Genomic DNA, 25887 nt, shown 5'->3' with positions numbered 1-25887 from the left:
GGATCGAATTGAAAAAGGCCCATCTTCGAACTTAAACTAAGTTTTTTGGATACAAAACTTTTGGGACTTTCAGATTTGGATTATCTCAATTATTTTTTTAGTTATCGTGTTAACAAACACCAACGACAACGACGACAACGACGACAACGACAACGACGACGGCACACGAACGGAAAAGTGTCTCAAAAAGTGGTTTTCTACGCGTTTCATGGGTTTTTATGATGATCTAAGCTAATTTTGCGAAAAAAGTTTTCGGGACCAATTCCTATACTTTCCCTTGATACGTTGTGTACGGAAAAGTAAAAATGCAAGAAATTTTGAATTATTATACCGATTTAATACCAAAAAGGGAGTGATAAAATCCACCTGGGGAGCCTATTTTGGGTACCTCCCGAACAAAAGTTCGATTTTTCAAGGAATTTTGAACTAACATACCGATTTAATACCAAAAAGGTGGGTTAGCGGGTGCTAGGTTGTTCCTACGCCCCTATTATTTTGATGAAATAAATCGGGTGAGCATGATAAAATCCACATGGGTAGCCTATTTTGGGTACCTCCCGAACAAAAGCTCGATTTTTTGAAGGTTTTTCATAGGCTAGGTTTTTGCGTACAGGGTACGACACACCCACATTAACATAGCAAAATAACCACTGTATCGTGCTTTTTGGTGTCGAAAATGGATAGAAAAATGTTTTTTTGGGGTACCTAGGTTTTGGAGTGATTAAAATAATTTTGCACACGACATGGGCGTGCGGAAAAGTAATAATTTTTATCAAAGTAAAAAATGAACAATATCGCACGATTTTATAAATTGATATTCGGATTATTCAAAATGTGTAGCAATTGCGAAACAATTAAAAATTTGACTCAAACTACGTTCGCCCAAACTCCTTTTTTAATTCAGTTGTTTTTGTAGGTTCGATTGAAGAAGAGGTGTCTTTTGATAATCTCAGAAGACGAACGAACTCTTGATTTAATATTTTGTTATCTCGAATGTTCCACATTCAATGCACTCGAACAACGCCGAAGATCGCTTTTATTTTATTTTTTTTTATTAATATTAACCACCATTTTCATAATTTGTGCACAATCGATTAATTGAATAAAAATGTTCAATCAAAATACACCTCGTATTATTTTGTGTTTTCGTCAATAGGAAGGATTGTGTTTTTTTAGGATTTGGAAGCTCGAATTGAAAGTCACAACTATGTCGAATTGGCGTGAATTGATTTTATTTTTGATATTGTGTGATTAAACTTGAGCCTTTGCGGATTTCATTTCCATAAGAGAAATATTTCATGAAATTGAAGATTTACTTCTTGGTGAACATTCGAAAAAATTGTAACGAAAACTTTTTGGACTACATTTTTTGCAAAAAAAAAATTAGAGCAATTTTTCCAGTGTGACGTTCAATTTTAACTCATTTCTTTCGTTTTTCCAACTATAGTTTCAAGTTATTGTTCATAGTCTTAAATTTGGATTGTATTTTTTGCCTCATATACGCCAAACCAATGTTTGTAAATTGTAATAGATTTGTTTTTGGTACATTTTTAATTTAATGTTGGTATACTGCAGACAAGCTTTCGGTTGTTTATCGTGTCGCTCATTGCAAATTCATCTTCCGCCAAAGTCGAACGGGAACTTATTTCTCAATACTCTGGACCTAGATTTAAAAGACGAATATTTTTTGAGTGAATCAACAAAATGAGCAATCAATTTTAGTTAATTGTTGGGCTATTTGAAAAATGTGCACTATTCCAAAGTCCTTTGAACTTTTACCTTTTGCGCCATCGCCTTAAGCTTTTCCGGGATAGCCTGCATCACATCATTCGTACAGGTCTGCTGTGTAGAAAGAAACAACAACAACCACAACAACAAATCTCAGGATTGGCAAGCAACTCATAAAAGTATTTGATTTAACTTGGAATATAGGTCGTTTACCTTTGGCTTATCCGCATTGGCCTCGATTTCATCACTCTCTTGCTGAATATCGCTTTTGTTCTCCGGATCATCGCAGTCTGATGAGTTCTGCCCATCGATACAAGTGGTTCTTAAGCTTATATATCGGCCGGTGTTCAACGGAATAGTTTTCATTGACATCAATGCTGGAAGATGGACTTGTTTCAAATGTTCAATGAATTGATCTTCATTGACACGTTGACTACAGACAGAACATTGCCCATACACCTTGGTTCCAATAAATTTAAAATTATCTTGGGACATTGAATGAGCCGAATCTTGTTTTTCGGAATGGTGTTCGCTGAACTGATCTTCGGCGATTTCACTGGAATGGCAGTCTTTGCATCGGTAGTATTTGATAGGTTCCTTGTGTGCCAAAGCAAAATCATGTTCAATCTTTTCTGACGCTTGTTCGTGCAACTCCTCCTTTTCCAATGGCTGCTTCTTTCGGCAAGTTTCACAAAGATCCGGTGCACATGTCTCAATCGGTGGATTGAAATCATTGCTGTTGTATGCTCTAAGACGTGTTCGGAAAGTCTTTGCACTACATTTAGGCGTTTATTACGATGCATAAACAAATACGTAAATCATCCAATGCACACAGCAGACTTAACGGCGCTCCAAATGAACTGTCAACACAAACAATTCAGAAAAATTCATTCGTGATGGCGTATAAACTGGATTTGCGCAAACACTTTGCAATTGGAAAGTACGTCATTTTGGATGATGAATCATACTTCACTTTTTCGCACCATGAATTAAGTGGAAATGATGGCTATTACACTGATAACATTAGAGCGACACCAGATAGTGTTAAATATGCTGGCTGATTAAATTGGGCCTGAGGTGTTGGTGTGGTGTGCCATCTCATCGAAAGGTGTATCAGTGCCAGTTATTCGGCCAAATAAAGCCCACGCCATCAATTTTGACATTTATATCAGCAAATGCTTGCCCAAATTGAAGTTGTTTATTGAAAACAAACACGCCCGAGCGTGTTGCATGCAGTCATTACTCGAAAAAAACGTTGAATTGGCTCACTCAACAAAAAATCCCATTTGGACCGAAAAGGGACAATCCACCAAACGCTCCACAGTCCAATCAAACATTTTTGGTCCGTTCTCAAGCGCAATGTGTACGAGAATGACTGGGAAGCCAAAACGGAGCAACAGTTGACGGGAAGAATCAAACGAAAGTTGAAAGAAATTGACATATGTGTCGTCCAGAGCATGATGATGAAGGTTCGAGACATACTGCGAAAAATCGAAGACAACGGCCCATTAAGTGCAATGTAAATGTCATTGTCGACAGTTTAATGAATAAAGAAAACGACCATAAACAGAATTTTACAAATTGCGTGTTTGTTATTTAAATTACGTACGTCCGAATTTGTGCAAAGACTTTCCGAACACGTCTTAAAGCTTTTAACACCGCAGATTTTGCAATTGAATGGTTTCAACACAATCCATTCACACCTGTCGCTGTTGTGCTCTTTCGACGAGTCACTTTGGTTGTCACTTATTGGCGCATTGACGACAATCGCTATTTCCGAGTGTATTTTCACGTGGTTTCGAAGTTTCTTCTTTTTGAACAGTTGCTCGCAAATGATGCACTGACCCCGTTTGAATTCTCGAAAATTCTTGGTATCAAAAGGAACATTCTGATGCATACTGGAATGATGAACACTCAAGTCTTCTTCTTGAATATCTTTCCGGTGGCATAGTTTGCAAGTAAAGATTTTAACTTCAACGCCCATGACTGGTGTTTTTGGCATGTGCCGCAAGTGCATGTGACTCTCGAAAAATTCTTGTAGTATCATCTTGTCACAAGTTAAACAGTGAATTTTGTCTTCGGAATCGCACAGCGCGTACAAGTCCGTGTATGGCTCTGTGGGATGTACCTTCTTGTGATGCGCCTTCAAATGGCATTCGGCCACTTTTAAATCGCAGGCAACACATGTGTAGCGACGAACTTGAATGTATTCTGCATTTCCATATTTTCGTGGACCTTCTGGGATACTAGGTGCCAGTAGATCACTTTGATTCTTCAAATCATCATGTTTCATTTTCAATGCAGCAAGTTTTTTCACCGACTGTGGTACCGGTTTCTTTCTTTGTTTGACATGAGTGAGCTCGAAAATGTCTTGATCGCGCGGGATTTTTTTGTGCTGTCTCTGGTGATGTTTCGACAAGTGACTTTTCCATAAACCACCTGTTCCACACACCGTACACTTGAATAGCTCAACTTCGATGTTGTCATTGACTTCTTTGTTTGATACTTCTGCATCAAAATTAGCATTGGACACTTCTTTATTCCGTGACAGGCTATTTGGTGTTTCGTCGGCTGCTGGGTGATATTGGCCCATGTTTTGTTGAACAGCTAAATTGAAATACATTTGATTATGAGAAATGATTAGACGCCAAGTTGGAAAGATCAAATAGTAATTACCTCTGCGATGCAAACTCGGCAGTACGAAAGCCACGCATTGACTTGATGTTGGCTCCAACACACTCTGTGGTGATAAATCCTGACTGGTACTGCCATACTTCGGATCGTCGCGATTCATATTCAATGCATCAATATAACGTGCAGTCATCGGTTGCTTGGGTTCTTTCGCGTCACTGCGCACTCTCCTTTCTTTGACGTAAATGAACTCGAAGATATTTTGATTGAGCGAAATACCTCTGTGTCGCTTCTTCTGATGTTTCCACAGATGACTCTTCCATAAACCACTTAGACCACACACCGTACACTTGAATATTTCAATCTCAATGGTGGCACTTTTTTGTCCGGAGTTTGCTTCACATTTGCCAATGGATTCACCAGAATTCAGTGACGGGTCGTTGGACATTTCATTGTCTACTGGATGTAAGTGGTCCAATGTTTGCTGAACGGCTGAATCGAAATAGAATTTTATTACGAACAGACAATAGATGGGAAAGATCAGATAACAATTACCTTTGCTATCCGCAATTGGTCCGGCGCTGTGGCGTGATGTTGTCGCTAGTATGCGATTTACTGCAATGTTCAGGCTTTCGTTGGTCGCAGACGTCAAACGTTGCTCAAAGCTGGCAACTTTACGTACGGATTTCTCTCTTACTGTGGAAAGTTTGAAAATGTTTCGTTCAATTGGGATGTCCTTGTGTTGCTTCAAATGATGGTTCTTGGTGTCATTTTCTATTATATCCCTGGCATTGCATATGACACAATCGAAAAACTTTAGTTGAATTGTATGGAATTCAACGAGTTTGAAGATATTTTGGTCGATTGGTATGTCGGCGTGTCGCTTTTGATGGTGTTTTTTCATATCTTTTTCGTCGATGTTTAGAAGACGGCAGGCGATGCAATCGTATAAATTCATTTGAGCCTCATTCGATGTTGGCCGAGTCAATCGCCGACTGGCAATTCCATCACTGTTGGTGACAACACTCATCGTGCTATGTGCTTGTGCGTACACAATGATTTTCACACTCCGAACAGAACAATCGAAGCACGGTTATAGTTTAGCTGTCAATGAATGTTTTATATCTTTTCTTTATGTAACAACACCATCTATATAATAAAATGGATTTGGATTTATTTTACGGTTTCATTTGGATTAAATATTCACTGATAAATAAATGTGGTTACGCAGCTCTAGTAAGACACTTGAATGCTACTGTGTGTTTGGACGTTCAAAGGTGTGCCAAGGCAGTCGAAACGTCAACGCAATACAAGCTTCACATAAACATTCCCGCTCAATGCAAACGCAACCAACATTGTTGTTGTTGTTGAAGTTACAGACTTTGACATGTCTGATTTGCTATGTTTGGCGCTGTTGAAGGAGATTTCTGCCAGTAATGAACATGAATGGCGCATGTTTTGAATTCTTTTTTCAATATTGAATTTTTTTTTTATAAAGTATCCGTTTTTGGCATGGCACCAAATATTGCTCATATGGAAATGGAACAGAATTGGATAAATTTGAAGAATGTGCTAAAATCTGCGAGCGTCATTCGGTGACATAAAAGTGTCAAACGGACGGACTGTCCGTCTTTTTAGCCCGTCCGGACGGACGGACAGGGTGCTTGTCCGTTGACACCTTTACGGTGACAAACCGTATACAAAGGTAATGATGTGTCGATCATCTATGAAATCTTTCAAACATTGGCTAACTTTGTGAGATTTGCGATGAAACATGGATCGGATGACGCAACGACAATTATGGTTGATATGGATGATTATCTCGATCAATACCATCAATGAAGTAATCGAAATGGCATTAAATTGTCCCAATCAGCTAATCAAACTCTCTAGATGTACATCTGTCCTAAGACTATGCTTACTTACAATTGACCAACATTTTCAAAGGATGTTATCAGCTGCGCAAACGGAGATCATTCATAAAACTCATATCACAGAGCACTGGAAAAGTAGTGTTGTAAAAGATTGCATAAATAAGTTGAAAAAATCAATAATCAAAGGAAAACCAACGATGTATTTTTAGCTACGATTCGGATTCAGCTTTTATTTTAGTCCAATAGAATGATGGTTTTGCTAATTTTATTTATATATTTTTTATGAAATTTAAAAATTGAATATTATATTTCAGTTTTTCTTAACTTTGAGAGAGATAATCGAATGGAATCACTTATAAGTAATGATAATTATCATTCAACTTTTGATTTGTATCTTCTTTTAGATTAATCTATGTTTATGAGCATAGTCTTTATATAAACTACAGCTACAGTGTCGTACTTCATGCCGAAATTGTATGTGGAAATTAGCGACGGAAATTTTGGTGGTACGATCTGAAGTCTGGATCCGATTCACACGATTCGAATCTTTTCAATTCCACCAAGCTGTAGCTCGTTTTTTGCGTTGACCACTTCACGGCCAGAAATACATTTTCGTCGATGAAAATCGTCATCTTGCATGCTCGCGCCAACTGTGCGCGTTCTCTGTTCCATTTCACTAGATCGACATCGTTGCTGTTGAACTTTTGCACTGCGATTCTGTTCAACTTTGATGAACGACCGATGAACGCCAACATTTGTTCAGGAGTTGTTTCGCTGATTGACAATCGTTCAAGGCTCTTAAGTCTGGTCGCCAGCACTTCGATATCCCCATGCACTTGACGAATGGATGACACGCACAATTGTCGCAAATTCTCCAGTGGCAATGCTTTGAATGAGTAGGAACCGTATGTTTGATACTTGTCGATTGGTACGGCCAATTCGGGAAGTACATAGCCTTCATACTTATCGCACAAATGCAACCGTTTAGTTAATCGCTTGATATGGGGAAGGCTAACCTCATTGAAAGGGTAGAACAATCCGGACTCGAAATTTTCATACAAAAGGGACAAATCATCTAGCTGTAGGTTTGTGTTATTTGTCCATTGCATATCGAAACAAAACGCGCCGGCCAAAAATTTCTTACGCCCGGGTTTGTTTTGAAAAATATTTCCAGCTCGTCTGTTTCCTGTCCCCAATCCAAACCTGTTAATTCAAAACATGTGAGCTTTGGATACTTGCGCAGCAACCAACTGTTGTCGGTGCCAACTAACGGTCTGCGACAATGATCCTCCCAATCCATTTCTGATTCGGATTCTGATTCCGATTCTGTTTTTGGACTCTTCTCTCCCCACATGAATGCCTCCACCGCAAGTTTCGTCATATTGTGACAGTATTGAAGAAATCGTTCGTAGAACTCGGCACCAACTGTGCAATGAGTTAATTCGACGGTATCCACTCTGTTGAGAATGTGCTTGATGCACGCGACTTTCTCGTCAGTGAATTTGATGTTTCGGAGCATGATTCGCGTCAGCGACTTGAACTCGTTCGATTTGGCAAAGTTGAACCAGTTTGCATTGTCTTCGCCGAACGCAATGTTCTCAATGAACTCAACGAAGCCATTTATTTCCACGTTGCCAATGTAAATGTTGCTGTTTTTGTATTCGACTTGAGCACCCGAGTATGTCGATCGGAACACGTAGCCAGCCACTTGACGCAGATGCTTGCACGTTTGACCCATGGAATACAGATCTTGGAGAGATAACCAATCGAATAGCTCTTCGAAGCAGTCGACATCGAGTTTCAAAATTGATGGTTGCAATTCCGAAGCCACTTCAGCTGGATGCTCGTTTGATGGTTGTGTCTCATGTCGCACCTCTTGTACACCGCTTGGCTCTTCTTGTTTGGTTTTGTTCTCCATGTCAATATCAAAAAAAATATCCATTTTCCGTCTCGTTGTTTCGATTTAATTCTTCGATAGCTGCAATTCTGAAAAATGATTTTTCGTTAGCACAACAATGAAAATGATGCCAGATGAGAGATTTGTTTCTTCACAATCAGTATAAATGGAAAAATTACTAATTATTTGTACCTTTGGTAAATGTTTTGATTCGATGACAAAGCACTCTGATCCGAATGAAAATGCGCAATGGAACAGAACAGACGTGAAGTTGGTTGTCCACTTCAAATTGCTTACGTTTGACATATGGTTTCGATGGCGAAATACAGTTTGAAAATGAGTCGTTAAACAAATGGATATTTAGAATGAAAACAAAATATTTTTGTAATTTTTTCAGATTTTTGGTGAATAAAAAACATCTTCCGAAGTCATTCCACGTGAAGAGAGCAAAGACAGAACAAGTGGTTTCAATTTTGGAAAATCATTAAATAGCGATCCAGAAATTATTATTATTAAAGCGAAAAAAGTAATTCCAAATCGTTCCGATATGATTTTTGCTTTCGTCATGATGAATGACTTCGAAAGATTTTTTTCTTAAATATGATTGGTTATTTAATATGTAGGTTCTAGAACACGGATTTTTATTGGTGAACTTTTCAATATGTTTGGCCATCAAATCCCATTTATTCCATGGAAATGATTAAGTAAATGAGTCTGAATCAATTAAATGAACAAAATCACAATCAGAAGCACTAACTTGATTGCTGTTATAAAATCTAGAATTCGATAATTGGAAAATAAGACAGTTTCCAGTGTTTTTTATTGATCTATAATAAATGACATACATTTCCTTAATGATTCAATCGTTAGGTTTTGTTATTATTATTGGAATTTATATTTCGTACAAAAATTCTCTTTTCTAATCACTTCTCTGGAAAGTGACGAATATCTATTAGAACTAAAATTGAAAATTGTATAAGTTGGAAGTTGTCTTATGAGTAAATATCAAAAAGAAGTAAATAATAAGAAGTCAAAACAAGTCAAACCACTTATCTTGAGTGCGCAAAAGAACGTGTGTTCACGTTTAAGAACGTGTGTGCTAATCATAGAGATCGTAAAAAAGATCCCAATTTTACTTATAATAAAAATGATGTTGCCAATCATATGATTCCGCTCGTCTAATTTGAACCATATCAAAATTTGGTTTTTTCGCGGTCAATTTATTTGTCAAATACACCGATTCTGGTACAAAAACAGCCACTTTTGAAGCTCCAAATAATTTGTTTCGTTCTTGATTCCAAGCGTCCGCTTGAACGGTACCGTGGTAGATGGGAATTTTGATTTTCTTCAGCTGCACCGAGTGTTGGATGAAAGGCAGTATGTCATTAGCGGTGGCTTGACTAATATAAAGCCGCTTGAGTCCGACAAGGCTTCTAGCTAAAGCTGGCGCATAGACTGTTTGTGCTGTGTACAGTGCCAATTCCTTGAGACTCGACAAGTCCATCAAATTGAGTCGTCTGTTGTTTGAACCGATGAACAATTTTTCAAGACCCTCCAACGTGGCGATTAGGTCAACATACACTTGCGTAGCGCTTGTATTGTACAGATGTAACTTTTTGAAAATCCCTTGGCGATGAAAATCATTGAGTAGAGCGCAGACATTGTCATTCATCTGGCCAACAATTGCCAAATCGTCCAGTTTCACTTCGGACGCTTCGATGAATGATCGATTCTTCCAAAGAAACTCCAAATTTGTGCTGAAAGATCGAACATTTGGATTTTGTTCGAAGAATATCTTCAGTTCATCGATTGAATTGCCATTCGGTAGATCCAATTCCAAATGCACGAGTGTCGGAAACTTTTGACGCAGCCATTCGTTGTCGGTGCCAATGATAACGGATTCCGGATTGAAGTCACGCAATGCTAAACGCTTTAAGTTGGTGCAACATTTCAAAAAAAGACGAAAACTTTCATTCACATCGACGCAAATCATTTGGATGCTTTCGATTTGGCGCAACGTGTGCTTGATGATCTCAACTTTGGCTGGTGTTAAAGCGACACTGTGTGTAAAACGGATTTGTGTGAGCGCCTTGCATTTGGACGCAATGAATGGGAATGTGGCATCGTCATTGTCATAAATATGGACATTGCGGATGTACTCATCGAGTCCATTGATTTGAAACGGCTGTTCACCCTTAACAAATATACCACCGAGTATATAGGCCACGTCAGCACCACCGTAGCTATAACGGAAGAACTCTCCAATCGCCTTATGGATGAATATACATGTTCGACTCAGCGCCAACAAATCTTTCAACGACAAAAAGTCAAAAACCTCATGAAATCCATCGATATTCAACTGAAATATATGTGGAACCAACGGGATGGGGCGAACAACAGCGATTGCAGGTGAATTTCGTACATTTCCATCGCCTGTCTTTTTCTTCTCTGACAATTGATCCATCGCCATTGGATTTTTGCCACTCACGCTGACACGGTTTTGATGTTGGCTGAATAAAACCAACGTTTGGAAATAGTTTCTTCGTCTTTGTTTCCTAATTTGAACGGAATTGAATAGAAGAAAAACTACTTTTTAATGAAGAACATTTGGAAAAGGAACAATATTGTTCATGCACAAAGTTTGACACAAACAAGGTTTGAATTTATTAAAAATATGATTTGAATAAATTAAAAAATACGTCTATAAAATAATCTAAAACAAATCTAATGGCCTTTCAACGACTTTTGGGCAAACTTTACCGAAATTAAATAAAAAATACTTACTTGGAATATATCACGTTGAACCAAATGGGTGCAGATCAGCAAATATAGTCCAAAGATCAATCAGTGCTGTGGAAGTCGAAAGATTGCACAATGAAAATCGCCTTTACGTTTGTTCTACGTCAGGTCAAAGTTGGCTGTTGGTGGTCGGATGGAGATGAACTATGTAGAAAAATATGGCAATTTCTTAATTAGTTGGAAAATTGTAACTCTTTCAAAAATTATGTCCTTTTAAAACACGTAAAAGACCATTTTTTTCTTGAAAAGTAAAGAAAATAAAGTTCAATGTCAAGTATTCGAGTGAAGAATGGGCGAACAACAAATTGTATACCTTTTCTGTTGTATATTTTATTCACAAGTGACAGCTTCCTCATTGAACGATGTTATTACGATTCGGATGTGTATTTCAAGATGAAACGAGTTGGTATGTTTCCACAATGAATTTGTCTGCTGTGTGAAGCGTCTGTGTGTTCACGAAATGTATGCAATGTGCACTGCTGTGTGTTTGTGAAGTATGTACACATAGCGCAACATGAACGTGACTCAATGTTTGTGTTCGATCCTGTGGTGAGTGACATTTCGGGCTATTGAATGATTATGATTATTGATGTACGTTCGAATGTAACAACATAGAATAAATTACTTCAGGCCGAAATTGTATGAGAATTGAAATAAATAAAAACGCTTGACAAAATATTGGACAAAAATATCGCTTCTGAGACATTGGAATTTGAAAATATTTTTCATAACCCAATTTAAAAAAAATATCAACGTTGATTTCTCACCAATCAAATAAGAACGAAGTTGCCACCAAACAGTCGTCGATGAATCATTTCAATTCTATTGGTTGGTGCACAATGCACATATTGACTTTGAATGGTGCACATTTCGAAATGTCATTTATTGTTGGAACAGGTTTGAGCACGCATTGTCCATTTGCCGATATCACACAAAAAAGGAATTGACGAAATTTTCAATTGTGGTAAACAATTCTGGAAGTTGAGCTTCTTGAAGGTTCAAAGAAAATTTCATTTTGGTGAGTGTTTGAACATTTATTCAGAATTTTGGTCATCAAATATATTCGTCTGTCAAAAATACTTTTGCCAACATTTCTCTGTATTAAGTGAATGTTTACAAAACAGTGTCGTCTAGCCATGCAAATTCATGTTTGATGTTTATGACGCGTTGCATTAGAAAAGTGTGTGTGTTGCCGTACACAGGCAAATTTAATGATTTTGCTGTTCATTGGAAATAGATTTTAGTTTATAATTCTTATATCAGCATTTTCACGTTCATATTCCACCATTTATTGGCAATGTTCTTGTCGTTGTAGTGAGTCAATGCAAAATATTTCGTTATTTAAAGAAAATAAAACACTGGCGCAATTTTTCTTCATCAGAACCGACCATCTAATTGCATCTCTGAACAAAATTGATAATTTCCCAGCATGAAAAACATGTCACAAAGCTATTGCTAATAAAGCAGTGAATAATTTGCTCACGAAAATGCAGTGAAAATCCATCGAATGACTGAATTTTATTTGGTTCCGATGGGCAGATCACATTTAAGTCAATTAATTTGATGTTGAATTACATTTCTGATGTTGTACTTCGTTTTGTGGCCATTATAACAACATATTCGTGTCCAATTGACATAAAGAAGCAAACATATTGAAATTAATCGATCAATTATTTTCCGTCAAACATTTCAGTTCAGCTCGTGAAGAAACCATGTCGAAGAAGCGCGTTCTAGAAAATCACCAAGGTGAAACAGATCCCGAACCGAAACGTCAAAAGCTGGAATTATCGATTGGCACCGTCAGCGACCGAAATTCGGAGATGATCTTCAACACCGAGTTAATCGATCTAAATGGGGATTGTCAAGAAGCGATTTTCCAGCATCTGGATCTCGTCGATTTGTTGAACATAGCCGAGAGTCATGTGAATTTTTTGAAAGCGGCCGGCTACATGTATTCGCGACTCTACAAGGACAAAACCATCCGAATCAATGGAAAACGTTGTGCCATGGGTAATTTTATTTTTAATTCATCATAGATTTGGATATCAGCTGATGTCTGTATTTACAATTTCATTTTCTTCATTTTAAGGTGTTTTTTTCAAAACTCATACCATCAAAACCGACTATATTGAGGTGAATGATCACCATCTGTGTTCTCAACTCCTGTCTATTTTTGGTGGTCACATCAAGAACCTGTCAATCAACTTCAACAACACGGCCCCCATCGAGCGCTTCTTCAACGACGGGGTACAAGCCCAAATCAATGAATTTTGCTCCAGTTCACTGGTTGAGCTCACCATCGAAAATTGTCAACACTTTTCGAGCGAAGCGTTCATGCGACCATTCCGTGAAGTTCGTTACCTTTCCATGCAAAATTGCAAGCTCCCATTTGATACGGATGAGTTCTACCGGATCTTTCCATGTCTGACCCGTTTAGAGCTGCTGAAAAATACCGCGGTCAATCCAAGCTTCATCGAACAACACATTCCGGGTTTGGAACACTTGGCGTTGGAAGTCAACTACAAGGGATTCACACAAAAAAATATCTTGACAGCTTTGTGCTTCAATCAACAACTGTCCCGTTTGTACTTGATGTCACATGTCAACACAGAATTACTTCATTCCATCAACGAATTGATTCCGAATTTACAACATTTGCAGTTGGTCATTTTGTTCGGCCAATTCACTGGCGACAAATTGATCAATTTCAAGCATGTTCAGAAGGTGAAGCTGACAACGGACTGTGACCCATTCATTGATATACCAATGAAATTTGATCAGCTAAAAGAGCTGGATATTGTGGCTAATGGGGGTTATGAAGATGGTTTTATCAACTTTATCATCCGGAATAAACATCTGACCAAATTGAGCATCACCGCACCCAGCTGGAATGAAATTGAACTCAGCGACTCCGATGTGACAACACTTGGCCAAGAACTCAATCTCACAGAACTCACATTTCAACGATGCTATATCACAGACAACGTAGCCATCGATCTCATGAATGATTGCAAAGTGTTACGCAAATTGCAATTTGATCTGATGGAACCATCGGAAGAATTGAACTTGAACATCAAACATAACGACTGGAATGTGATCAATGTCAGCGGAACGGTTCAATGTGAACGGAGATAGTAAGGTTACCGTATTGATTGATTCAAAATGAACTCTTGCATTCTCGAATGAAACCAATGAGCGTGACGGCAATAAAATTTTGACGATTTAAACATTAGAGCGACTATTTACATGCTATGTTACTAAATACATACAGCCAACATAAATTATCATAATGATAAATTCAATCTGAATTCACAATAATGTTGAAAATATTCCATGGATATAATTTTTTTTATCGTAAAAAACTTCTCGAAGAAATATTATAATGAAAAATTAAGAAATTAATTAAGGAATTCGCTTCGATAAAGTATACACTCATTTGTTTTCCATAGAACAACGACCTCAATTTTCAAGCGATAATTTTATTTTTTTTTTTGATAAAAATGTAAGAAAAATTTTACACGCGTACCATTCGATAAAATAAAAATTTATATAAGAATTTACCCATATTTTTTTCGATAACAAATCGCCATTTACGCACAGGGTAAGTTGGTTTTTTTTTCTTCTGTCGATAATCTCCGAATTCAGTCAACCGCTTGAATTTTTTTTTTTTTGGAGTTTGAGATTTGGTATAAATACGCCCAGAGCATGCTCAATTCAGTGAAGGATATATTCCCAACGCGAACGATTACAACTGGAGAAAAAGTAAAATTTTGTGCTTGAAATTTTTTTGAAAAAGATGTCACTACCAAGACATATTATCGAACCGTATTTTGTGAAGTGTTTACTGGTTGCCGGTATATTACTTCAATCAACACAGATAGAAGTGTCTGCAAAACCAATTGTTAATTTCAATGAAAAAGATTTATATGTTACTGTAGATGCTGAGCACATATGGAATAAAAATCACATCACTTGGTGGTGAGCGTTAGTTTTTACTGAAATATTTTTTTTTAAATACATGATACAACGATATGCTCCTTTGTAAAATTTTGAACCAGTTTTTTAAATGCATTTTAAGGAACACGCATCGCTTAATTAAAATATCTACTCAAGAGTAGTATTTTTACACAATATTTCAAGTTTCTCATAAGAACTTAGATCAATTTATAGACATTTCTAATTATATGTTTTTTGTATTATGCTCATTTAATTTCTAATCCATTTTCAGTCTGAGGAATCGTTGGATAAAAAACACGAATGTTAATGATGTGAAACAGGTTTTGAATAAGGCGTTCAGCATTTGGTCAGATGAATCAACTTTGACATTCGATGAAGCCGACTGTGCGGTAGCTGATTTTCATGTTTCATTTGAGAAGTAAGCGTTTTTATCTATTTCTTTTTATAAAGACTTCTATGCATTCATTATATGCATGTAGGAGGTGTGGCTGCAGATTGTGAGTTGCTGCAGGTTGAGACGCATTTCAAAGTGGTAAATTTTCTGTCATCAATTTTAATGAAATTGAATTTTTTAGAAACTTCCATGCTTGTTCTTTGCATTTTGGACCTGAACGCTACCAAAAATCACATTCATTTCCTCCAAGCTCGCACCGTGCAGGCGACATACATTTTCTGGATGGAGAAAATTGGATATTGTTTAACGAAAAAGAACATTCAACAAATGGTAAATTCATTCTACGATATTTTCCATTAAAAGCTATCCAAATTAGCAATATTTTTGAAAAAATTTCTTCTAACATCAATTCAATTTCAAATTAAATTATGAAAAAAAGAATCTAAGATAGCAAAAAATGAAAAGATTCATTCATCAGTACAAGAAATAATTATGTGGTTGATTAGTGAATATTTTATTCAACAGGTATTGATTTGATGTCAACAGCGCTGTATGAGGTTCGTATACAGTTGAATATATTTTTCGTTCTTTTTTTAAACTCTGTCATTATTTTATGTTTTTTCTGATATAGATTGGTCGTGCATTGGGTCTCAATACCGCAAGTACAATAATGTACCATGAAAATGGACAGAAAATTCACGATGACGATATTCGGCAAATTCAAAAACTATATGGATCGCCAAAAATTGATTACGAGGATGGGGACATAATTGAGATAGATTTCATAGAATTCACGAACAAGTAATGGTGAGAATTCAATTGAAAAGCGACTGAAAAATGGGATGTAATTCAAATGGATTTTTTTTTTGTTTTCAGTCAGAATTAACGACATCGATCGAATAAAGTACTATAATTGAAACTACAACAAACCGTGAATACAGAGGTAAGTTTTGTCCTAGATCTGCGATTTATACTTAAGTTTCACAACGTCAATATATTTTATTAAATTCTAGCCCGCTTTTATAAAACCATCATCAAGTATATAACAAGTGTAGCCATTTCGTGGACATGAACACCATCACCTGAAACCACTTTAACTACTTCGGCTGCCGGCACTTAGGATCGCAATAATCAATGGATCAAAATGGAGATAAGAACAATTTTATGGTGATCAAAATTGAAGACGATCGAATGAAAGTCATGATAAAATATTCAAGTTTGCTAGAAGACGAAAATTCCATTGCAATTGATCGATATATTGAGGCAAATTCAGTCGTAATCATAATTATTATATAATTGCAGCCGGTGACAATGGCATTGTGTTGCATTGAGCTTAAGCTTCATCAAATCAATTGAATTCTCTATAAAATTGTTTGAAGCGATGATAAAAAATCACCGTTTTTTTACCTTAAAACCCGATTATGAATCCGAACAAAAATACTCATTTTATACAATTCCATTTTTCTTAAACTATAGTTGAAGATAAGTTGATTTAGATTCAACTCAACGACAAACAAGCAACTCAAAATCGATAAACATATAAAACGGCGCATTATGTCAAGTTGAATTGAACGTGTAATACGATATATACAAATATTAATAATATTTCCATGAAATGCTGTTCAGATAGTGATGGCTTCGAACGTTCGTTCGTTTGTTCGACAATTTGAAAAAATATTTTTTGTTCGTTCGTTCCTTCGACAATTTAAAAAAAATATTTTTTGTTCGTTCGTTCGACAATTTTAAAAAATATTTTTTTGTTCGTTCGTTCGTTCGACATTCATTTTGTTCGATGTTCGGTCCGAACAAAGTTTTTTTATTTCAAAATCTCCCGAATAAAATTGGTATTACTATGAAAAATTATAATAAAAGCTAATAAAAGCATTAGCTGTAACGATTACATTATAAATTTGATCAATACATCGAATTTTCTGATGTAAAAAAATTTTGATCGGACCGAACATCGAACAAAATGAATGTCGAACGAACGAACGAACAAAAAAATATTTTTTCAAATTGTCGAACGAACGAACGAACAAAAAATATTTTTTTTAAATTGTCGAACGAACGAACAAAACCTTTTTTTAAAACCATGTCGAACGAACGAACAAGCGTTCGAAAGTGTTCGACGGCCAACACTATGTTCAGATATCCAAATGCAAAAAATAATCTGAATCGTTACCTTCAGAATTACTATTAGAATAGAGAAAAAATGTAAGAAAAAATACTCACGAATGGCATTGTGATAAAATGTAAATAATTTGATAACGGTGCTCGTACAGTATTGAGCATTGACTCATTTCCGTTGAATAAACCCAACCAAATAAAGCTGTAAAAATTGAGATTCAAATAAATTTTTCTTTAAATGAACCAGGCTTGCAAGATTAAAAATATGAAAAATTACAATTTTTCAACAAAACCAAAAATAAAATTATACAGATAAGTTATTGATAAACACACGCTTATAATCTCATAGAAAATTTGTGTCAAGACATTCTGCAGCGCCGTCGATTTATGATGACAAAATTCAGTACTAATCGGTGTTATTATGCAGTATTTCGCAATTTGTCGAAATCACTTCCAGCTATTTACAGGCAATTTCGCCGTCACTAATCGACGGCGCTGCAGAGAGTCTACTTTCTTGATTATAATCGTGTGTTGATAAAATACTTTGAATATGTAATACATTATGTATACGTACCCGTGTGAAAAAATAGTAACTGAGCAGTCAGTTAACTAATTTGGGACAAAAATGACTTACTTTGATTGACATTTCAGTACAAAGTGTAAGTCTATCATAGTTAACTGAAATCATTTGAAGTTACAAGTCAATCTAAGTTGCTTCATTTGGGACCAAGTGATTTTCTTAGAACAAAAATATAAATTCAATCAACTAAAGTCAACTGAAGTTATAGTCAGTCAGTCATTTCTTTTTCACACGGGTAGACCTCCCATTGGATTTTCACGAAATATCCCGAATTTTTGTACGGAATTCGAAAAAATGTCCGGAGTTTGTGAGCAGAATATCCGGAAAAATCCGGATTTCTTTAAATAAATACATTTTCGCTCCAAACTACTCATATATGACACCCATAGAACAAAAGTACTTATAATATCTTTGTCTATAACTGTGTCTTCAGCATTATTGTAGAAAATAAAAAGAACTACAAATAAGCTGAAGACACCTAGTCGCTTTCTCATTCCAGTAGCGAGAAAAATGCAAAAAACTTCTATTCCGCTCAATGCTGAGTTGTGTCACTTTTCCTTGTAACTTTATTTGTCTCTTTTTTGCTCTAAGTTTTTTCCCGTGTCAGTTATAGATAAAGAGCCCATAAGTTGTTCTTGGGTGTCATATGCATGTTGCACTATTTGTACGTTGTATTTGCATTCCTTCCTCGGTCCTTTCTCGTCACTACTGATGCCAACAAGAAACGAAAAAAATATTACCTTTAGATAAAACCACTTTTTAAACCCTATTCAATTAACTTAAGCGTAGACTTTCGCAAATTAGAGCATTCACAAATCAAAATCATCCATGAAGTGAAAGAGGCTTTTTCAAAGGTGAATGAAGTTTTATTGATTGAGAAGTCCGAAACTCTGAACAAACCACAATTTACGATTGATTTTACACATTATTTTTCATCAAAAACATCGAGATTAATTTTTTTAAAAGAGAAAATCAGAACAACTCAAAACAGCCAGAGCAGCCCTTTTAATTCGATCGTTTGAAAATCATTCTGAATGAACGAAAAAAAATTAAAGGCTTAATTTATCGGATTTCAAAAATGAGATGGCTTTCAAGGCAATTACCACCAGCATCACGATTGCCTGGTTCACTCAAGAACCGGGGAGTTTCATACTCCTCAATCAAATGAAAAAACTTTTTCCAATGTCAAATCTCGTGCCAAAAGCGAAAACAAAACTTTTGATATCAATGTTGAAAAATCGTTTCGGAGCGATTTCAATTCGCCTAGATTTTGATTTCTTCCAACTAATTTTTACATCGCTCCGAAGTAGTTTTTCAAAATTGATATCACAAGTTTTATTTTCGCTTTCGGCTCGAGAATTGAGTTTGTTGAAAAAAATAATTTATTTGATAAAAATGATGAAAAATATGCTGTTAATGTTAGTTCACAATTATGCTAGTTCACAACGTTCGGTTGAAAGCTTGAACTGTATTACCGATCCAGTTACTTCAGCCCAAAACCATCGTTAAACATAATGAAGTAATTTCGAACACTTTTAGAAAGAAAGCTTTGAATAACTGAACGAAGGAAAATCATGTTCAAAGCTCTACTTTCAGGATTAAACACTCAATCAAAGAGCACATGAAAGAATTTAAGGAGCACATCGAACAATTCCAACCGTTGACACCGATAACGGCAACGAAAAATGGAGACGTCGAACGATGCACTTTTCTGTGTTATACGTACCGTGATAGAACAATATTTTGGACAGAAGATCTCGATTCAACGAAGAACAACAACATTCCGGAGGAGAAATAGTCTTATATCTGCAGAAGGATTGGAAAATCATACATTCAAGTCAGTTTTTTTTATAAATTGTAACCACAACAACCATTATTTCAGCCCAAATATCGTCGTAAATGTTGTTTAGAAAATGTTCCAATTTTTTTAGGCTTAAAGACCTCGAAAGAAACGAATGTAAAATTGTTTCAACGCATCAAACCCAGTTCAAATAAAGATCAACCAGTTCACTGCCCGATAGACACCAATGTCAGCCTATCGATCAAAACTTGAGTGATTTCACATTCAAAGTATTTGAGCAAATTTTATACAAATACTTCGTTTTATTCAATTCATTTGAAAGTCTTTTTACTTTTCCGCAAACTTGTTTGTTAGGAAAAGTATTGGTTTTACTAGCCAAAATTTCATGACATCTCCACTTTCGGACCACTATAACGTCACGCCAAACTTGAAAAAGCACATATCTGTACACTAGGCAATGTAGATGGGATCAAATCCTATCGATCAAGACCTATCTATCCCCAAAAACATGTTGTTTACTATGAAATATGTGCAAAATAGCGATGTGCGTATGGCGTCGTTCGCGTCCGCGTTCGCGTCCGAGCTTTTTGTCCGCCGATTATCTCAAAAAGTTGACAAGATAATTGAGATCTGTAAAAGCCAAAACTTTTGGCATGTTGAGGCAAAGCTTCGGATTGATTTTGAGCCCATTCTGTTTTACCAATTTCGTACCATGAGCCTCCGACTGGGGACCTGAAAAACCTTGAAAAATTACACTTTTGTACGGGAAGTACCCGAAAAATGCATTTTTCGGGGTTTCGATCAAGGCAAACTGCCATTTTTTTGCAAAAATAATGGAAGTCTGTGAACAACCAAACACCTACTTGCCCATAAATTTGGTCCAAAATCGACATTTCTTGAAATATTCCTCGAAAAATAGACTTTTGTATGAAAAATCACTCAGAAAGCCATTTTTTAGGGTTTTGGTCAAAGTAGACTGATGTTTTTTTGCAAAAATAATGGGAGCTTTCAAACAACCGAACACCTACTTGCCCATAAATTTGGTCCAAAATCCACATTTCTTGAAATTTTCCTCGAAAAATAGACTTTTGTATAAAAAATCACTCAGAAAGCTATTTTTAGGGTTTTGGTCAAAGCAAACTGATGTTTTTTTGCAAAAATAATGGGAGTCAGTGAACAACCGAACACCTGCTTGCCCATAAATTTGGTCCAAAATCGACATTTCTTGAAATTTTCCTCGAAAAATAGACTTTTGTATGAAAAATCACACAGAAAACAATTTTTCAGGGTTTTGGTCAAAGCAAACTGATGTTTTTTTGCAAAAATAATGGGAGCCTTCAAACAACCGAACACCTACTTGCCCATAAATTTGGTCCGAAATCAACATTTCTTGAAATGTTTGAAATTTTGTTCGAAAATGACACTTTTGTATGGAAAATGGTCGAAATAGTTATATTTTAAGGTCAAAAATGCTATGAAAAAAGGATCCATTGAAATTTTGGTTAATCATTAAGCGGGAGGTAAACTAAATTTCTGCGGAGCGGAAAAGTTTGGATTACGTATGTAATTCGTTTTATTAAATTAAGATTTGACAGCCTCTCTTATCTTTGCTTATATTTCACAACTTTGAACTTTTGTATTGCAATAAATTACTACTATAATACTATATCAAAGAGAGCTAATAACAAATAAATAACAGTCTAAAATTCTTATACAGTAAATAATTATGGCACAAATAATTTATGGTTTTCCTTAACAATTTTAACGTCCTGAGATTCTTAAGATAAGATTGAATCGATTTAAGTTTGCGGATTAAAATGGCAGCAAGCATGATCATTGATCAAAGCGTTGATCATCAAGTCTTAGTCCTCAGCAGATCATGTGAACGTAGCTCTACACGTGGTTGCTCGTTTTATTGAAGTTATACACTTTTTCAATATTTTTAGAACCAATATCCAGTAAGATGCGAAACTGCAAAAATCAAATAAATTTTCAAAATATTTGGAAAATATTGCCTTTTGAGTTTATGAATTCGATGGCATAAGATGAGTTTTAAGCTGAAATTAATCTCATTTTCTTAATAAATGATTTCAAAAGAAATTCAATTATGCATTTGTGATCACTAGGACTTTTTTTGCTTAAAACACTTATTTTGTTTTCCAAATTTCTTACCGCTTGTTCAGCTGCTTCACCTATGTTTAGCCCATCATCGCCCCAGTTCGGTCCGTAAAGTTCCACAAGACCACCATGTTTACCTGTATATCCTGGCAAATAGGCACAACCGATTGTTGTGCCCCCATTATATGTCAATTCTTTTCCACCGATTGTTGAGTTACAAGTTTTATTTCTAATGGAAATTATAAAATTATTAATCATCAAAGTTGTGTCTTATTGTATTGTAAACACATTTAAAGAAAATCATAAATACATTTAGCGATAAAATGAACAAAAAAAAATCGATTTAAATATTTTTGGCAGATGACCGATTGGTTTTGATAAACTATAAATCAATTCGTTTCGAAGTAAATTATTATTTGACTCTCGATTGAATTTGGTTGGGGAAAAAATCATCAGAAAATACATACGTTGAGTCAACGAAGCTAAATTGAATGTCTGAATTTTCGCCTTTCGCTTCAATCAACGTAAAATATGTCTTCTTTTGCGTTATGTTGTTGGCATCTTCCAAATTCTTTTGCACATATTGAATGTCTAGGTTCATTTTTTTATTGAAGAACATCGTTGGGTTATGTCTGCAAGGAAATTGATTCAGAATAGAAATGGATTACTTATTACGATACTTTAAGTAAAATGACTAAATCAGGAAAAAATGATGAAATTTTATTATATGAATCACAACGAATCTTCTTAAAATTTGTAGTCTTACCTCCAGGTCAGAATTTTATTTTTAATCTGCCATCTTCGGCTTACAAAATTACACGTCTCGTCGCTGAAATTGCCCGTTGTTTCTAGCTCGGCATAGGACTGCATCGGTTTGAGAATGGCACTTAAATCACCACTATCCAAGCTACTTAGCTCGTCAGCTGTGTAACTACTGCCATTTAAGCCGAACTCCTCTAAATAATTTACCTATTCGAAACGAAGACACAGAGCAGAAAATTGAATATTTTATTGAGCCTAATGTGGTTTTGTTTAATTATCGAGTAACATCCCGTGTGCAAAAAAAGTGACTGACAGTCACTCAGTTGTATACAGCTGCAAATAACTAAAACTGGCTTAGTTGATTGAATTCAAAAATGTTGTATAGAAACAATCACTTTTAGTTATTCTTTCAGCCAGTCGTCTAATTTCCGACTTTTTGGCTACTAGATAACTGAAATTGACTACAGTCGAATATTTTGTTCGAGATAATCACTTTTGGTCCGCCAAAAAGTCCGAAATTAGGCGGCTGGATAGTCAGTCACAAATTTTTCACACGGGATATTACTATTATGTTATGAAATTATTGAATTTGATTTGTGAACAAAAAGTAAAACGTTTCATTACAAAATTTGAAAAACAAATCAGAATTGGAACTCAAAAAGTGAAACTCTTCATAAGAAAAAGCGCAATAATTACAGTATTCGTAGTACAATCACAACTATATTTTGGATGTATTTCACGTTTGGATCGAATTGATTTCGCGTGAGAATCAATAGCAAAACATGTGCTCGGCTGAATCGATAAGAACAAAGCACATGCAAAGAGTGAAAGTTTCACCGGGATTGAATCAAATACATACGATCGAAGTGACATTTTTCAAAATTGTATGTTTTTTTTATTTCACAAAGATAAAGTTACAAGTTTTTAAGAGTTTATTTTTTATTTTAGAATTTGCACGAGAATTGCTCAATATTTCATTTCGTTTGCTCAAATATCGTAGAAATTATTTTAAAATTGTTAAATAGACCAAAGTCAACAAGTGTTTTTATGCGCGGTCCACAACAGACTGACTTCCTCGCATCGAGCAACCGTAATTTATTCGATTTCACCCGTCGCTTGATACAGTCATAATAGGGAGCGGAAGCTGTTTTCGTATACGCAATGTACAATGTGTAATTTTATGAATCAAATTTCCTACGAATATGAACACCGCTATTTTAACAGTCGTCCGTACACTAATGTGATTCATGCGAGAAAGTTGTTTCCAACTGATATCGAATCCAGCATGAGAAGTCATAACATTGGATTGATGAATCGTAATCGTTATTCGATTTTTAGTCAAGTAAAGAACTCAGCTGTTCTTCCAGGACGCTTAAATGTTTTATGGATTGTCTCAATACTGAATTGAGACAATTACCAAAGTAGATAGGATATTTCCGATAGAATCTAACCCATCTTTGATCGATCATTAAAAAAACAATGGAACTTATTGGTGGAGAATATGTCTTGATTAAGAAAACGTTTTCGGCTTTATTCCTTTAACTGAAGCTGATAGTGTTATTACGAAAATGCAGTAGCGATGCTACAGTGCTCACCTGAAACATCATATTTTTTATACTGAGATGAGATGCTACAGCAGCAGCTATTGGCTATTCAGTCATCATAGATATGCTAACATAAATCGATGAAATTTTCCAAGTTTATTGGTCTCTCTTCATAAGAGAGAACAGAAAATTCATACCCAGAAACTTTCTGGTACGCATTTTGTCATGAGTTGACCGAATGGAATTTTGTAACGTATAGAATTGTAAAGCACTTTGATAGAAATGGATATGATTCATTAAGAAAAATGTGATCGACTCAATTTTTTCTGTGGAAATGAAATGATAGCGCAAATATGAAAATTCACATTGACCGACAAACTTACCGATTAAGACCGATTGTGTATGTGTAACATACTATGTGATTGGCATCTATTAAGTGTCGTGGATCGTTTTTCTTTAAAAATCTCCGATTGAGGCTCAACAAATCGTTTCCGTTCAATTGTTAACATTGGAATCTAAGAGGAAAAACAAAGATTATCAGCTACTTACAGCCAAGTTTTTGAAAATGCCATCATTTCAAAGGATATTATAAATGATAGACATTTTTGTACTCAAACAGGATATCTAAAAAAAGCAACTTACGTGCAAAATGATTTTGATTTTCTGAAAGTACAAGCCTGCTTATTCAAACTCAATAAAAGAGATGTTGAAGTTGCGTTGAAGACCCGAAATCAGAGAATAATTTCAGCATAAATTTCGCTGTGATTAGATACGACTTTGTACATCTCATATTCGTTCTCTACTCTTTCGCGCGCACATTCACTCGGCTTGAGTGTGAAACTCTACATATATAAGTCTGCGCTTGAATGTATAACGTACGCTCACAGTGACGAACGCGACGAGAGTGATAATGCACACAGAGACGAATTATTATTTACTGAAATTTCGTTTTTTTTTTTCACTATATTTATGCTGAAATGCTACTATGGGCCGAAATTATCATCCATTTCACTCGAAACATGAAGATCGGTGTTTGCAACACTTTAATAAGACACTCGGTATCTCGATAATACAAACTTTATCACTTTTGGTGAAGTCGTCCATCACAGTCTTCTCAATTTAGTCAACAAAATATTTGAAGCGTTTTATTGCCCCAATGAATGAATGGTCAAAAATGCAAGCATTTTTTAGAAGTAAGTCTTTTGTCATAAGTTTGTTAGCACCAAATCACTTTACCACGCAACCCAAATCGAACGAAAACTCTCATTCGGCACAGTGAATATTTGTATCCAAAAAACTTAGTTTAAGTTCGAAGATGAGCCATTTTCGATTTGACCATTTTCGACTTGCCCTTTAAGAAAAAGCTAAAAAAAATGACATTTTTGTATGGGAGGTACCCGATTCCGATCGGCATTGATAGAACCTTATTTTTTCTCTATAAAATGAAACCCCAGAAAGTTTGAAGCCAATCGGAATCGATTTACGGGTACCTTCCATACAAAATTGTCGAAATTTCGACTAAAATGACCGATTTTTTTTACTAAATATTTATTTCAAGAAAATTGAAGAAAAAAAACTAAAAGTAGGGACAATAGTACGGAAAAAATTGGGATTACGAATGTAATTCTTTTCATTAGATTAAAGTTAACTACGGTTGTTTATTTTGTTCGATACA

General features: G+C 35.6%; 3 protein-coding genes across 7 annotated transcripts; 1 reads left to right on the top strand and 2 right to left on the bottom strand.

Moving 5' to 3' along the window:
- Positions 1-1208: 1208 nt before the first annotated feature.
- Positions 1209-7362, bottom strand: LOC129579543 (uncharacterized). 3 transcript variants are annotated; one of them, XR_008689246.1, is made up of 5 exons: positions 4915-7362; positions 4405-4851; positions 1942-4335; positions 1780-1842; positions 1209-1663 (listed from the first exon to the last, which is right to left on the bottom strand). XR_008689246.1 is itself a non-coding variant. In XM_055469685.1 (3 exons), exons 1-3 carry the CDS (start codon positions 5387-5389, stop codon positions 3269-3271), a joined length of 1989 nt encoding a protein of 662 aa, XP_055325660.1. In that variant the 5' UTR covers positions 5390-7362; the 3' UTR covers positions 1209-3268. The 3 variants fall into 3 exon arrangements, 1 of the variants encoding a protein (XP_055325660.1); XR_008689245.1 differs by having other exon boundaries at positions 1780-1839; XM_055469685.1 differs by having other exon boundaries at positions 1209-4335.
- A 4099-nt stretch (positions 7363-11461) lies between these two features.
- On the top strand, positions 11462-17634 carry LOC129579544 (uncharacterized). 3 transcript variants are annotated; one of them, XM_055469687.1, is made up of 10 exons: positions 11462-11947; positions 12623-12939; positions 13019-14530; positions 14605-14907; positions 15158-15304; positions 15462-15610; positions 15806-15837; positions 15912-16087; positions 16157-16223; positions 16294-17634. In XM_055469687.1, exons 2-3 carry the CDS (start codon positions 12642-12644, stop codon positions 14062-14064), a joined length of 1344 nt encoding a protein of 447 aa, XP_055325662.1. In that variant the 5' UTR covers positions 11462-11947; positions 12623-12641; the 3' UTR covers positions 14065-14530; positions 14605-14907; positions 15158-15304; positions 15462-15610; positions 15806-15837; positions 15912-16087; positions 16157-16223; positions 16294-17634. The 3 variants fall into 3 exon arrangements, with proteins under 3 accessions (XP_055325662.1, XP_055325663.1, XP_055325661.1); XM_055469688.1 differs by having other exon boundaries at positions 12628-12939; positions 13019-14907; XM_055469686.1 differs by having other exon boundaries at positions 13019-14907.
- Positions 17635-21564: 3930 nt separating this feature from the next.
- Positions 21565-23460, bottom strand: LOC129579563 (uncharacterized; the record flags this gene model as incomplete). Its single annotated transcript, XM_055469715.1, has 5 exons — positions 21565-21759; positions 21961-22135; positions 22374-22538; positions 22673-22875; positions 23365-23460. Coding segments are annotated over 5 exons (717 nt in total), but the record flags the coding sequence as incomplete, so codon positions are not given.
- Positions 23461-25887: the final 2427 nt, after the last annotated feature.

This window comes from Sitodiplosis mosellana, unplaced genomic scaffold (genome assembly GCF_009176505.1).
Source record: "Sitodiplosis mosellana isolate CC-2019 unplaced genomic scaffold, AAFC_SMos_1.0 Smas_scaffold_6242, whole genome shotgun sequence".
Classification (NCBI taxonomy): Eukaryota; Metazoa; Arthropoda; class Insecta; order Diptera; family Cecidomyiidae; genus Sitodiplosis; species Sitodiplosis mosellana.
Note: the sequence above shows the minus strand (reverse complement) of the source record. Positions and strands in the feature narration are given on the sequence as shown.

Excerpts from the sequence above, each read along its gene's own strand:
- LOC129579543 (XM_055469685.1), bottom strand. The coding sequence starts at position 5,389 with ATGAGTGTTGTCACCAACAGTGATGGAATTGCCAGTCGGCGATTGACT. Across the intron at positions 4,852-4,914 it reads ACCAATTGCGGATAGCAAAG|CCGTTCAGCAAACATTGGAC; the intron begins GTAATTGTTATC and ends ATTTCGATTCAG. Across the intron at positions 4,336-4,404 it reads GCCGAGTTTGCATCGCAGAG|CTGTTCAACAAAACATGGGC; the intron begins GTAATTACTATT and ends ATTTCAATTTAG.
- LOC129579544 (XM_055469688.1), top strand. The coding sequence starts at position 12,642 with ATGTCGAAGAAGCGCGTTCTAGAAAATCACCAAGGTGAAACAGATCCC. Across the intron at positions 12,940-13,018 it reads TGGAAAACGTTGTGCCATGG|GTGTTTTTTTCAAAACTCAT; the intron begins GTAATTTTATTT and ends CTTCATTTTAAG.